Raw genomic sequence first — 14,765 nt, 5'->3', positions numbered from 1 at the left:
GCGAGCATCCCACTTTCTCTATTATCTACCTCCCCATTCCCTAAAGGAGACATTTATCTTCCTCTTGTACATGACTATATTTTTGCCTGCAACCAGTGGAGGAAAAGTACTCTGATCTCGAAGAGGGCGCACAAACACTAGTCTCAGCAATTCACAGTCTTGGTTTTTTTTTTTTTTCTTTTTGAGTCAGGGGTTACTCCTGGCTCTGCACTCAGGAATTATTCCTGGTGGTGCTCAGGGGACCATAGGGGATGCTGGGAATTGAACCCGGGTCTAGCCGTGTGCAAGGCAAACACCCTACCCGCTGTGCTTTCACTCCAGCCCCAGCAATCCAGTCTTGACAGGCTCTGCAAGCACTTCCCTCTCATGGAAATTGTGTGGCTCCTTTCTTCAGCTGGACACGACACTGAAGAACACGTCCCTCTCAAACCACCTCTCTCTGCACCAATGACAAGTGGCTGCTGGTGCCCCTACTCCCACATGGCATCCTGAACGGACGAGAGTTTAGCTTGCCTCGGAATTTTCCCACGGGTCTCGCCACCGTACACGGCAGCACCTGGCTCAGTGGGAAGCGGCTGTGCAGCGAGTTCACCTGCAGGCAGTGGACACACTTCCTGCAAATAAAGGGTGGGTGATCCCTCTAGGGTCCCTTCTCACCCGAGCAATGCCCAGTCTGTGCACAGCACCACGCATGCTCTGACGCAGATCTCCTCCAGGGCACTCAGCTCTGAATGACCAGTCAGTCCAGGGGAGGCAACACCATGTTCTTCCCTGGAGTCTTCATCGTCACTGGCCTCACTTAGCAGAGTACAGCATGGTATCAAGTCCGTTGACCCACATTAAATGGAAGAGATCTCGTCTCCTCCCTACTCATCAACACCAGGTTCCTGTCAACAGCTTCCTCTGGAAAGTGTTATCTGAAAGCGTTACTTCCCATTGGAGCATCTTGATGACCTAAAAGTTTTGGAGCAAGCTCTAAGCTGCAAGGCTGTCCTAACACCTCATCAACAGTGAATGGCTTAACTCTAGCTAAGCGGGGAAGTGTCTTTCTGCCAATGGCCATTTGAATATTTGTAACATCATTCATGAGTTACAGTACAGACAGACTGCCAGGCAGTCAACAGAAACACCTATATCTGTCCCATCATGCATCAGGTGTAGACCCCAGGATTTCACGGGCTGTCGATGGCCCGGACCCAACATCCCCAGCCTGCAGGACGCTTGGAGTAGTGGCTTGTCAGGAAGCATCTGGGTGGAAATTTTCTAACTTTTCATCTTGTTGATCTTCCCCAAAGATCTTTTCTAGTGCCTGGCCTGACCTGTCAGATCACTCTGCTTTCCAGACAAATGGCCACCAGGTTCAGAGCCCTTTCTAGCACCATTCCATAGACTTTTAAAACATGTAACATGCATGTTGCATGCAGTGACATCAAAGTTAAGTCCTCATTGAAATGCCTAACATTTTTCCTTTCTTCTTTCCTTCCATCCTTTCTTCCTTTTTTCCTTCCCTCCTTCCTTCCCCCTTGTTGTTTCTGCCACATAGTCCACAGTATTTCTCTTATTTCTCATAAACTTATAAACCCTGAAAAGTCCTTGGATTTGGCTTATCAGTTATCAATTTTCTCCTGAATATTGTTCCTGCTATTTTTTTTTCTTTGGACTATACTTGGTAGTGTCAGGGATTACTCCTGGATCTGTGCTCAGGAATCCCTTCTTGCTGGAATTGGGAGGAACCATATGTAGTACCAGGGATTGACGTTCTGTCAAGCCCCCACTTTCTCAGGGGCATTCCTGGCCACCCCCTGTCCTTGGAGGCTAGAAAAGTGGTCTTTAAGGCCTTCCCCAGGCTAACAGGACTCAGGTGGAAACCTTAGATTTGCACCTCCCTGCTATCCTGAAACCCTCTTCATACACCCATACATCAAACTCCCTTCCGCTCTCCCCAGGGGACTGACACACACAGACATGTGTAAACCTGCAGCCATACTGACCCTGGGCCTGAAGTGTGAGCTGTGGGGAGGCTGATCAGACGCCCCCTAAGCCCGGGAAAGACCAGTGGAGTATGCTGCGTGCAGAAGCTATCAAGAGACCCAGCATCCCCTCCCCTCCTCCTCCTCTGGACGTGTCTGGCTCACAAGTGTCCCAGCCACACAGATCTCAGGGCTGGGCAGGACACAGGCTGCTCCTACCTTTGGGGGCTGAAGACAGTGGCTGAGAGGAAGCGCCGGCTTCAGGAGCAAACAGCTAGAGGGGCGGGCTCGAAGCCAGAAGAACCGCCTGCGGGCTCTCACCGTCTCCCGCGCATCTGCCTGGCCCAGAACTTCCAACAGCACCAGCAGAGCCACCAGGGAGGCAAGGGGGCAGAGCCTCAAGGCAGGTAACGTGGCCCACTTCTGCAGGGGATAAGAGAGGAGTTCTGGGTTACAAGCAAGTCAGCCCGGTCTAGATGGGCTGAGGCACACCAGGGCGCAAGGAGAGCTGCCTCTTACGCCCAAGTCCTCTTTGAGCTTCTGTGTGAGGTGAGGCCTGGTGCTGGGAGAGAGAATAGGCTTCTTTCTGTCTACAGTGCCCTCAATTTTCAGGGTTCCAGTACTGGGGCCGCTGGGTACGGTTACCAGGGCTGTGCACTGCATAATTCCTGGGCTCCCACTAGCACAGACTGTCTGCCAGATGACGCAATTCTATAGCCCAGCAGACTGTCCAGGTCAGCAGCGTGATGAGAGAGTCTGAGGTCAGGGTGTCTAAGGGGCGAGGGTGAGAAGGGGGTGACCAGGGCCATCTGAGAGCGGCTGCTGCTGGGTCCCTAAAGCGTGTTTAAAGGAAACCTCGCAGTGTGCAGACTGTTCTCTTCCTCCCCGCGGCAGCAGGAAGGGATTGAGAAAAGGGGTTCAGTCATCACAGCTCTGATGGGTGGGTGGGTGGGGTGGACAGACATGCAGCCCTGCCTGGAAGCTCTTGGCGGGAAGAGATCTGCCGCTCTGCCCGCTGCGCCCAGCCGCCGTCCCCACACCGAGTCCAGGGGTGGAGGGTCGGCCTGAGGCAGGGCTGAGGTGAGAGGAAGGAAGCAGGGTGTGTGGTGCCTCCCTGAGCTGATGGCCCCAAAGGACACGAGTCTCTGAGGAGTGGGCACTGGGCCGACGGGGCCAGGCAGAGCCTGGATGAGCCATAGGGTGTGGGCACTTGGTGGTTCCCAGCATACCCAGTGGCCCCAGGACTGGAGCTCTAAAAATTGAGGGCACTGTAGGCAGAGCACTTGGTGGCTCCCTCACAACTGATGCTGGGCTGAGCCCCACAAGAAAGACACTTCTGCCTCCTCCAGAAGAAATGGATGAAAACCCGGGTGTCGCCCAAGAAACTGAAAGGCCAGGAGCCTGAGAAACCTGGGAAGTGTCGCTGCTGGGAGTCCAGCTCCTGCTGGGCACCTGGGAATGGGGGGACGGAGCAAAGTGGCGTGGCCAGAGGCGGTGCTGGGCCCCCCCCCTCCGGCCCTCAGGCATCCTTATGACCGTCTGGCCCTGGAGCAGGAGGGCCGAGGGTGACGGAAGCGGGAAGGAGCCTGACGAGACCTTGAAGGGGTCTCAGGGCCAGAGAGGGCTGGAGCTTGGGTTGGGTCTCTGGACACCTCTGAGTTTGGAAGTGGGGCCAGTGGGGGTGCGGGGGAGGTGCTGGGTGTTAGCGTGATGACGGGCGGCCTTTCTGCGCAGCTGGGAGGTGGGTGGGGGTCCTGGCTGGTGGCAGGAGTTCCTGTCCCTGCTCCTTGCCAGTGGTGGTGGCACAAGTTGGTTAAGGCTGGATCCAGGCTGCGGTGCCAGGAACCTCACAAGGGCCTGACTCTAGGGGATGGACGCAGAGGAAAGCCCTCAGGTACTGGCCGTGCTGGGGTTCAGGGCCTTCCTGGTCTTCCCAGGGGAGTCTGGGAGAGGGGGCAGGAAAAGACCTACTGGGGAATGACTTCCACCAGGGCCCGTGGCACCCTCGGGTCAGGGAGGGGAGGCTGGCGGCCTGGGGAGTGAGCCAGGTCCCCTTCCTCCGGCACTTCTGGCCACACGCAGCCCTGAGAAGCAGCCTCTGAACAGGGCCCACCCCATGTCCCACACATCCGATGCCCCTCTGCCGACCTCTCATTTCCACCCAGTCCTCACCTGGGCCCTCAGCTCCGGCCTGCGCCTCGCAGCTGCTGGTCCAGCTTGCAGAGCTGACGGAGGAAGCCGCGGTTGGGGAAGATCCACCGGCGCTGCCTCACAGTGACCACGGCCTGGCGCAGGGACAGGTGCTGGTGCAGCATGAGGAAGGCCAGGACCAGCGTGGCAGAGCGGCTCACCCCCACCACACAGTGCACCAGGACCTTGGCTGGGGGGACAGGAGTGGTCAGTGACCCATTCTCTCCCTTTGAGCCACCTTGGGGCTGCCAGGAGAACCCAGTTCCTTTTCCTGTTCTGTCTGGGAGAAAATCCAGCCAGGTAGGTCTAGCCTTGGTGGGCATCTGTGTCCAGGTCCATCAGATGGATCTGCCAACACCCAGGTGGACGGACCTGTCTACGCTCTTGCTGTGGCAGCCCTCAGGATGGGGCCCAAAGTCCTTAGCATGGCTTCCCATGCTAAGGTGAGCCAGTCCTGCTGACCCTGTGGCCCCCTCTCCGTCCATCCCACCCAGCCCTCAGCCCTTCAGCACTGGAAAACTTCCCGTTCCTTAGAGCTGTGTCGGTTTCTGGTGTCTAATCTTAGCAAACAAAGTCCTGCAAAACTCGTCTCCTGCTCACAGGCTGACCAATCAGGCTAGCACTCCTCTGTCCGTCTCCAGCTGAGACATGATCACCCCACACAAGATCTTCTGCCATGCAGTCTCGCTTAATCACCAAGCAGCTCATTCCTCCTGAATGTGGCCCAACAGTGAGTACCATTGCCACAGGAAGCCACACCCCCTCTTACGCCCGCCCTGTGCCCCAGTAGCTTACTTCACCTGTGCACTCTCAGAAGACTCTCAATACCTCACAAATCCACTGTCCCTTCACCACACATACGCTGGGGAGTTTTATGAGGGCAGGGGCCCTGCCTTGCCTAAGTGGAGGGTCGCGGTACCCAGACCAATGCACTGCCCGGAGAAGATGCTAAATAGCTATTGGGAGAACAAATAAATGTCCGACATGCACTGACTGTTTTTTAAGTGTGCATGGGGAAGGGGCTTCCTTATGGCACTATGAGTGTCTGTTACTTGGCTGAGCATCTGAAGTCGAGAGAGAGAGAGACATTAGCTTGCCCTGGTCAGGAATGGGCAGGCCTGACACTAAGAGTGAACACAAAACAGCTCCAGCTCTCCCAGGCTCCTTGTTGTATCCTGGGAATTAGAAGATTTTTCCTGTTTGAAATCTGTTTGGGAAATAAATCAGATGTCTAGGTATCACATGGTGATTTTCTACAGCTGAGTGATGCGGGGGGTGGGGGGGTTGATTTCACTCTTTCAAAGACTCACCTGACTTCTGCCCCCAGGGTGGTCCCTACCCTGTGGGTTGACCTTACAATCTAGGTCTCAGTTTCCCCATCTGGGAAGCAATGCACTTGTGTAAATTGCTGGAGCACCAAGCTAAGGAATTTTTAAAACCTATGGCCTTTGAAAGACTAGGGACGGGAGGGTCCGCAGAGATAGAACAGCAGGGAGGGTGCTTGCCGACCCGGGCTCAATCCCCAGCATCCCATATGGTCCCCCAGCACCATCAGGACTTATTCCTGAGTGTAGAGCCAGGAGTAAGCCCTGAGAAAAGCTGGGTGTGACGCAAAAATAAAAACAAAAACTAACAAGAAACCCTCAGGATGGGGGACAGAAGCTAGTGCCAAGGGCTGAGTACATGCTTTGCATGCAGGGGGCCTGGCTTTGAGTCTCTGTCATGCCATCATGATTCCTCCCTGAGCATCTCAGAGAGTGACCCCTGAGCACAGAGCTGGGGGCAGCGTCTGAGCACTGCCTGGTGCATCCAAAATACATGCACACACACACACACACACACACACACACACACACACACACATCAGGCACACAAACCAGGACTGGGAGGCACTGATTTCTGAGGGAAATGGGCCGTGTTCCCCATATGCAGAGTAGCGTGGGGACGTGAGCCCAGAGTCCTACCCCCAGGCGTGCAGAGGGCCCGGTGGATGAAGTCAGCTGCGGAGGAGAAGTAGACACTGATGTCGAAACTGGGGAGGTCGTGAGCTGGCACCCCCAGGTAGCTCACACTGCTGCCGTAGAAGTCAGGGCTTCCCTGGCAGTAGAGACCCCCGTGGGCAGCATTCAGCACATGGGTGATACCCAGCTTCCAGAGCTCAAAGCGATTATTGGCCGTTACCCTGAAGGGGGAGGAAGGACATTGGTATTGGCTGTGCTCAGGAGTCCCAGAAGGAGGCTTTCCCTGGACACCGGCATCAGAGGGTCCAAAGGAGGCTAGGGAAGCCAGAAGGGGACCCAGAGCTCACAGCCCGCCCACGGAACTTTCTTGTCCCGGAGGTGAGGACAGACAGAGTTATCTTTAGAGCTATCTGCATCCTGCAGTGATCTGCCTCAGCCTCGGAGGAAGGAAGGATTGCTTCGTCCCAGGGTCCCGCTGCCCCTCCCTTCCTGCCCCAGGCCCTCCCACGCACATCCGGCCTCTCCTGCCCAGGACTTCAGACCTGCCTGCTATCTGTCTTTGCTCACAGGTGACACCTTCCCTGATTCACCTTAGCTCAGGCTTCCTCATCCATTCTGATTCTAGACGAGCTAAGCTGGCATGCAGAAAGGGAGCTGTCCTGCTCGTCTCCAGCCCCAAACCTTCGCCGCACCCCAGATCTGGCCTGGGTGTGGTTGGAACCCTAGAAGAGAGCCTCTGGGGGTTTTCCTTCATGGCAGGCTGACTTCATGCTCCCCCTGGCGGTCGCAAGCTGGCACTGCACTGTCCCTAGCAGACAGGTCCAGAGGAAGTCCCTGAGCGGCCAGAAGACTCCAAGCCGAACTATTTCCCGTGTTCTCACCCGTGAAGCTGCTAAAGAGCCCAAGAGCTGTCTCTCCTGGTCCGCACTTCCACACACTCTGGGCAAGCTGACACTCACGCATCTCCTATGTAAAGGTTGGGCCAAACTTCGTCCACTCGGCTGCAGGAGACCTTCCCTGCCCTCAGGAGCTCCTCCAGCTCCAGGATGCTGGGGCAGGGGGTGTCCTCTGCTGCTCCGCTTAGCGCTGGCAGTGAAGCCTCAGCCATGGGCAGCCTGGGCCACCCACCCGCCCCTCAGTCTCTGCGGTCACTCTGCTCTGCCTCTCCAGTATCATTCTCCTTCCCGGAGATTGGCGGGGACAGGTGGGACAGGAGCAAGTGACTCAGCAAGCCACAGTGGCGTCCAGAGAGGACAGGACGTTTTCCTAAGTCACCCTCGATCTCCAAGTTGTGACAATATGAATCAGACATGCCTTTGCAAGTCACTTGACTTTGCCCAGTCTCATTTGTTGGTTCAGGGGCCACACCTGAGAGTTCCTGCTGGTGCTCAGAGTGCTGTGCAGGGGATCAAGGACCCCTGAATGCAAAGCATGCACTCCAGCCTGTTGAGCTATTTCTCCAGCCTGAGCTGTGTGTGTGTGTGTGTGTGTGTGTGTGTGTGTGTGTGTGTGTGTGTGTGTGTAGGGGGTGGTGGTGGTAGATCAAACCCAGTTCTCCAGCATACAGGGCAAAAGCTCAGAACAACATCCATGCCCCCACCCCCAGCTTTTTTCTTCCTTTTTTTCCCCTTTTTTTTTTACATTTTTTTCCATCCTCACATCCTCAAAGAACTGTGAGGATGAAATGAAACAAAGGGTGTTCGGCATATAATATGTAGTTGCTGCTTAAGAACCAGTTGCTGATGATTAAGTTTTGACCTTGAATAAGGCTTGATTCTGAGGACTGAGTTAAAGTAGAGATCCAGGGTGGAAGTATTGGCTCTCAGGATGAATGACTGGGGAGAAAAGGGGGGTTGCAGCTCTGCAGGTCTGGGTGGGCCACAAATTGGGTGGGACTAGAGATTGGAGTCTCTAGATTGTGGGTTTCTGGAAAAATGTTCTGAGTTATAGCCTGAGAAATGTGAAGGGAAGTGTGGAGGGCCTGATCTACTTAATCTAACGGGTTTAAACAATTATTCTATAATGACAAGGGTTGATTTCTCAAAAGAGAATGGAGGAATGGGCCAGGTAACATCAAAAGGGGGTAGAAGGCTGTCCTAACTCTTTGGGAAATGAAACGGACCTGTCACCGGGAACATTTTTGGGGCAGGAAGGGGATTTCTCTGCCTATAAGAGCTTTATTTTCTAGAACAACAACAACAAAAAATGGATACCAGATTCTAGATTTGTCCTTCTAGAGCTTTTTATGAGCATTGGTGAGACTCAACCTGCTCTTGGGGGACTTCAGAAATGCGGGGGTTGGAGAGATAGAAGAGGGATAAGGAACTTGGCTTGCACACAGTGGGTTCAGTCCTGGGAGCCCCACATGGTCCCTGAGCCCTGCCAGAAGTGAGCCCTGAGCACAGCCTGGTGTGCCCCTCCCAATACCTCCGAAGAAAGGAAGGTCCTGATGAAGCTGTGGGAACACTTCCAGCTGGACCTTGACTCCAGCTTGCCCAGAAAAGCCACATCAGTCAATCCATGGAAGTAACCAGGCCATGTGTCCACCACAGAACCTTTGGTCCCCGCCCCACCCAAATGACTGCAAACTATCCCGTACTGAATGGAAGCAAGACCAGGAATTGGTTTATACCAATGCGAGGGCGTCACGGGAACATCCCTCAGGGTGAAGACAAGCGGTGCAGCAAGAAAATCCGAGGTGCTCTGACTTTGGCACATGTTTTGGCTTTTCTGAGCTGTAAATACCCTGCAGAGTTAGCACGTGGATTCTGTTAGCTATTTTTATGAAATCTGGCGTAAGTGGCCAGAGAGACACACGCTCACAAAGGATGACCCCATCGTTGGGGGTGGACGTGGAAGGGAGCGGGCCCTCCAAAGCAAGCGGGGCTGCCGAGCGCTCAGCCTTAGTGCAGCGACCCCGCAGGGCGCGCTCCACCCTCCTCCCGCCTTCCCCGCTTCACCGCGGCGGGCCCCGGGCTGCGCGCATGCGCCCCCCGCCGCCCCAGCCAGGCCCCGACTTGGTTCCCGCCTCGCGCCCGCCCGGAGCCGCGCGTGTCTTCCGGCCCGGGCCCCGCCCCCCGAAGCACTTCCGGTTCGCCGCGCGGCCGCTGCGGGCGCGGCGGAGAGCGGGGCCGGCGCGATGCCTGCGCGCAGCCGCCACCGTCCGCGCCTGCAGTCGCCGTCCCCGGCCCGGGTTCCGCCCCCGCCGCTCGGGGCGCCGGGCTCGGGCGAGGCCCCGCGGGCGTCGGGCTCGGACGGCGGCTCGGACGGCAGCTCGGACGCGGGCGCCGAGGTGAGGGACCCGGGCTGCGGGCGGCCGGGCGGTTGGTGGAACCCGGGCGGGGGGCGCCGGGGGCGGCGGGCCGGGGCGGGGGGCGCAGCGGCCCGGCGGCCCGTTCCCGGCGCCGGGGCGGGGGGCGCCGCGGCGAGCACTGATTTGCGCGCAGGGCGACGTCGTGCAGGGCACTGGGGCTCGGGAGAGCGTCCTGGGGGCGCGCCGGCGCGAGCGCTCTGGGGCTGGGGGCTCTCTTGGCCTGGCGTTTCTTTTTCCAGTGCACGTTGCTTTCCCACCAGCGGCGAGCTCGGGCCTCGCGGGGCGCTCCGGGGCGCTGCCCGGGAGTGGAGGGGCGCCCCGTCGGCCGGGGGTCCCTGCCCCGCCGCGCGACCCACCCCGCCGGCTCCCGAGCCCGCGGACGCCAGCAAGAAATCGAATTTAAGAGTCAAACTCAAAGCCGGCATCCGGACACTTAGATTTTGCCGGCACTTAGTGGTCACTGGCCAGTGCCCATGTCCGGTGAAAGGGGTACAGAAAACGACCGGGGAGATCGCCGCAACTTCAGGGCCCCCCAGGTCAGTCCAGCGCCCGTCCAGGAGCCTTTTAATTACATGAACTTGATTTCAAGTTTCGGGGTCCGGCCCCGGGTGGCAGTGCCCGGGGGCTGCTCCCACTCGGTGCTGGGGGGCGTGTGACCACCCTGTCCCGGCGACCATGTGGTGCCAGGGACCTAAGCCGGTGCTCCTGCATGGGAAGCGTGCGCTTAGCCCACTGTGCCATCCCGCTGGTCCTTTTTCAAGTTGGACGAATATTTTAGACACTTTTGTGGGGACAACTATAATATGATTTTGCATATATTGCACTAATAATTTCAGAAAAACAGTCGATATGATATGCGTGGAGGTGACAGGTAACAGATTCATCCAAGCCATCTTTAGCTGAAGAATGGTAATAATGTTACCATTATTTATTTCTCTTTGCCTTTACTACACTGAAATTCTCCAGCGACCTTGCTTTCGTAAAAGTACCCCTAAGTAACAATCTTGTAAAGATTTGCTAAATTAAGTAAATAGTTGGCCACGTTGAAAGATAAAAACTTCGTTAAGGTTACATCTTAATATTGCAAAATTTTTAAAAGACAGACATATGTATTTGTAGGTCTCTATATTAGCTTGCTTAACAGTGACGATTTTTGGTGCACTTTGACAGTCTCTCAGCCACCTAGTTGTAAAGAAAATCATTTTTCTGGAAGAGTAATTTTCTTTAAGAAAGTCTGTATTTGGTAAAATCATTGCTTCAGTAGCAAAACATGGAGACATATTTAGAGAAATCAGTTTTGATTTCAGTAGCACTGTCTGTTCTGCAGACTCTTACTAACATTGTGCAATTACTTGTAAGCATTTTTATTTTGTTAATCATTAGATCCTCAATGGTTTTTCAGAATTTTGCCACGGCTGAGTTAGAGGCATTTTCATGACTTCTGGAATTGAAATTTGAGCATTGTTTTTGAGAAACTGCTGAATTGCAGATATTTTAGTGAGTATTATTATGCTGTCTCATAAGAATGACATATTAACTATTTTTCAAGATTCTTACCTTCAGGCCTGGCATGTTACATGGGGTTAGTAATAGTACCTGTCATGGCCGCTGGCCATTAACTTATGAATGGAAATTTTTTGTTGTTGGGGCCACACCTAGTGATGCTCAGGAATTACTACTGGCTCTGCATTCAGGAGTCACTCATTCAGGAGTGACTCCTGAATAGAGTAATGGGAATTGAACCTCGGTTGGCCATGTGCAAGGTGTGCTTTCTGGCTCTATGAATAAAAAAAAATGTATGCACTTATTCTTTATATGAAGGTATAAGTGAAGATTGAAGTCACTTTTGTTTCTATTTTTGGGCCACACCCAGCTGTGCTCAGGGATTACTCCTGGCAGGGCCTGGGGACCGTTTGGGGTGCTAGGGATTGAACCTGGATTGGCCATGTGCAAGGCAAGTGCCCTACCCGTTGCACTAACTCTCCAGCCCCAGAAATCACTTTTTATTTTATTTATTTATTTATTTTTGCTTTTTTTGGGTCACACTCAGAGATGCACAGGGGTTACTCGTGGCTCTGCACTCAGGAATCACCCCTGGCAGTGCTCAGGGGACCATATGGAATGCTGGGAATTGAACCCAGGTCGGCCTCGTGCAAGGCAAACGCCCTACCTGCTGTGCTATCACTCCAGCCCCTGAGAAATCACTTCTTAAATACAAAACTTATGTAGCTTTTATTTAAGAGATGAATATAAACTGCTGTATTACCTAAGAAGCTCTTTTGAAAAGATTTCAGCATTAATAGAAAGAAAAATATAGCATGAGCTAAGTTATAGACAATTTGTTTTGAATTTGTTTGGATTTTTTTTTTTCTTTTTTGGTCAACCCCGGCAATGCACAGGGATCCCTCCTGGCTCTGCACTCAGGAATTACTCCTGGTGGTGCTCAAGGGACCACATGGGATGCTGGGAATCAGACCCAGGTTGGCCAAGTGCAAGGCAAACGCCCTACCCGCTGTGCTACCGCTCCAGCCCGTTTGGCTTTTTATAGTTTGGATGATCTCTAATTTTTTTTTCCCACTTTTTTCCCCAAGTGTTTATAATCATTTGTAATAATGAATTACAAGGGCTCGAAAGCTCCAACAATCTTCAATACAACAATCTTCACATACTTTACTCTAAGGAAACCTTTTTTGGACATTATAAAAGAATTATTAATAACAAGCAATACAAAATAAATTATTTAGGGCCTGTTAATAGGGCAGGCTTGTGTGGCAGTTGGCAATACTCAAAATAGGGTGTATTGGTTTTGGGATTGGTGTTGGAATATTGATATAATAAATTATTGTGAACAACCTTATAATAATTTAAAAATGTAATAATAAGTTACAAAATGCTTTATCTCTGTCATTTAAATTTTTTGTCTGACATTCTTTTTAAAAAATTAATTTCAAGTATTCCTTTTTTTTAATTAAAGTACCCTGATTTACAAAATTATTCATAGTTGAGTTTTAGGCATACTGTGTTCCAGCAGTTAGTTTTTAAAATTATTTTTTTGCATGTGATTTGAGAAACTTTTTCCTCTTTTCTCTAAGGGTGTCATGTAATACGTAAAGGGGTAAGAGTTGGGCAAGAACAGAAAGAATCACTTGACTAAAGATATCATCATGACAGTGATTCTTTAGGTCTTGTGGTTTTCTTGGCTATGAGAAATAAAGTTCACTAAAAATAGGAGCACACAGGTCAGTCACTCTTAGAAAAATTCATTTAGTGCTTCCATGCTGCCTCTGTCAATCTGCCTTCTTGCTGTCATCTGCCTTCAGCATATAAATAAGGATTTGTGATAGATCCTGGGTGTGAATTTTTCTGTTGCCCCTCCTCCCTCAGACACTGCTCCTACATCACTAGATTTTTAAGGGGGGGGGGGAGAGCTCAGGGATAGTTCTCACTCCTGGTGATGGTTGGGGGACCGTGTATAGCTGGGGATCAAACCCAGGCCTCCTACATGTAAAATACAACATCTTCACTGAGTCTTAAGCCTGAGTTTATAGCTGAATCTAGATTTTTATCTTCTGTCTTTTAATGCTTTGTTAATTCTGGAGTAAATCCATTTGATTGTTACTTAGGATGGCAGGAATCAGGGAAACTTACAGAGTAGTTTTACCAACAGTTTTCACCATAAAATAGTGTTTGTAATATGTACCTCAGAGAAGTGTTATGGAAGCAGTGACCATGTAGTGTCTTACTTTTTTTTTTTTTTTTGGAGGAGTGGTGCACATCCGGTGGTGCTCAGGGCTTATTCCTGGCTTTGCACATAGATCACTCCTGAAGGGTTCCGGGGACCATATGGGATGCTGGGGATTGAAACCTGGTCAGCCATGTTCAATGCAAGCACCTTAGTACCTGTACTATCATCCCAGCATCTGTCTTAAATTTTTTTGTTTTTGGGTGATGCTCAGGGTTCACTTCTGGATCTGCACTCTGGGATCACTCCTGGTGGTACTAGGGACAGTGGGGACGGGGGGGGTGGGGGTGGCTACCATTTGGGATTCTGGGGATCAAACCTGGTAAGATCTTGCAAGGCAAATATCTTATCTGCTGTACTGTCTCTCTGGCCCCATGTCTTGAATTTCTGTTGGCTTAGTTGGCATTTGAATTGTTGCAGAGAACAAGAGAGGTGATTATCAGTTTTCAGTTATCTTAACCCCTTTTCTGTTCTCTTAAAATTTTTGGCGAGTGGGAGGGCTGGAGAGCTAATACAGTGGGTAAGATGCTTGCCTTGCATGTGGCTGACCCAAGTTTGATACTTAACACCTCATATAGCTCCCAACTCTACCAGAAGTGATCCCTGAGCTCAGCTTAAGTCTTTAAACCCTCAGCTCAGCTGGGTGTGGCCCAAAATCAAAACCAAAATTCTTGGTAAGAGGGCTACGGTGATAGGTCAGGGATCAAATACATTCTTTGTATGGCCGGCTGAGCATCACCACGTGTAACCCTGGTGGCCCCCAGGACCAGAATAGAGCTGTATTTTCTAGCCTTAAGTGGTGAACCATTCAGCTAGGCAAGAAATTCTAGTAGGTGAGAACCATGAGCTCTGAAAACATAGGATCTCACTATATTAAATTGTGTTGTTGGATTATTGGAAATGCCTGAAAAATTGGCTTTAGTTTGAAACCAAGTTAAATCAATGTTAATTTTATCAATATGATATGAGCATAAAAGTCAAAGATTGCCAAAGCAAAAGTCAAAGATTGCCAAAACCATTCATTAAATTTTGAGTCCAAATCCAATATACATTTTAGTATTCTAATGGACCTTGAAATATTGAGTCAGTATCTCACTCCTGATATGTTGATTTGATATAGGGATAAAACATACCTAAAAATATGTCAGACTCCTAGTCCACCCAAATATTTTATTGATTAAGAATCAGAATTTTATATAATTGGCTTCTTTATTCTACGTCAAGAATCCCTCACCTAAGTTAGCACTGAATCTTGATAGTTATTTAAAATCTTTTACTATAACTAAGGATATAAACTAGACCATGTTATCTGTCAAGATTTTGATTCACTGAGTTCTGCATGTGATACAGACTTATATGCAACTGCAAAAGGTGTGTGCTTTAGCTGTACCTGACAACTAGGACAAAGGGGTCGAGCCACACCTGGTGGTACTCAGGGGCTGTTCCTTGATCTGTGCTCAGGTGATTCCCTAGCAGTGCTAAGGGTACCAGGTGTAGTGCTAGGGATGGAATGAGGCTTGGCCACATGCAAGGCAAGCATTTTATCTCCCTACTGTCTCCAGCCCCTAAAACATATTAAAACAAAACAG

The 14,765-nt window shown here is 51.6% G+C and overlaps 2 protein-coding genes across 2 annotated transcripts in view; one reads left to right on the top strand and one right to left on the bottom strand.

The window, feature by feature from the left end:
* Window positions 1-2,280: 2,280 nt before the first annotated feature.
* Window positions 2,281-7,229, bottom strand: DUSP13A (dual specificity phosphatase 13A). The gene is made up of 4 exons (XM_004615449.2): window positions 7,081-7,229; window positions 6,125-6,342; window positions 4,143-4,350; window positions 2,281-2,393 (listed from the first exon to the last, which is right to left on the bottom strand). The coding sequence occupies exons 1-3, from the start codon at window positions 7,227-7,229 to the stop codon at window positions 4,151-4,153; spliced, it is 567 nt and encodes a 188-aa protein (XP_004615506.2). The 3' UTR covers window positions 2,281-2,393; window positions 4,143-4,150.
* A 2,000-nt stretch (window positions 7,230-9,229) lies between these two features.
* The window catches only part of SAMD8 (sterile alpha motif domain containing 8), a 56,771-nt gene continuing 51,235 nt past the window's right edge, over window positions 9,230-14,765 (top strand). The window contains exon 1 of the mRNA XM_055131719.1: window positions 9,230-9,413. Coding sequence (XP_054987694.1) covers window positions 9,261-9,413 — 153 coding nt within the window. The 5' untranslated portion in view covers window positions 9,230-9,260. The remainder of the gene's footprint in view (window positions 9,414-14,765) is intronic.

This window comes from Sorex araneus, chromosome 3 (assembly GCF_027595985.1).
Source record: "Sorex araneus isolate mSorAra2 chromosome 3, mSorAra2.pri, whole genome shotgun sequence".
In the NCBI taxonomy this organism is placed as follows: Eukaryota; Metazoa; Chordata; class Mammalia; order Eulipotyphla; family Soricidae; genus Sorex; species Sorex araneus.
This window is presented reverse-complemented; position numbering and strand designations above follow the sequence as displayed.

Coding starts and splice junctions, on each gene's coding strand:
- DUSP13A (XM_004615449.2), bottom strand. CDS start 7,229: ATGGCTGAGGCTTCACTGCCAGCGCTAAGCGGAGCAGCAGAGGACACC. Junction 6,343..7,080: donor AACCTTTACATAGGAGATGC/GTGAGTGTCAGC, acceptor CTCCCCCTTCAG/GGTAACGGCCAATAATCGCT. Junction 4,351..6,124: donor GGCCCTCTGCACGCCTGGGG/GTAGGACTCTGG, acceptor CTGTCCCCCCAG/CCAAGGTCCTGGTGCACTGT.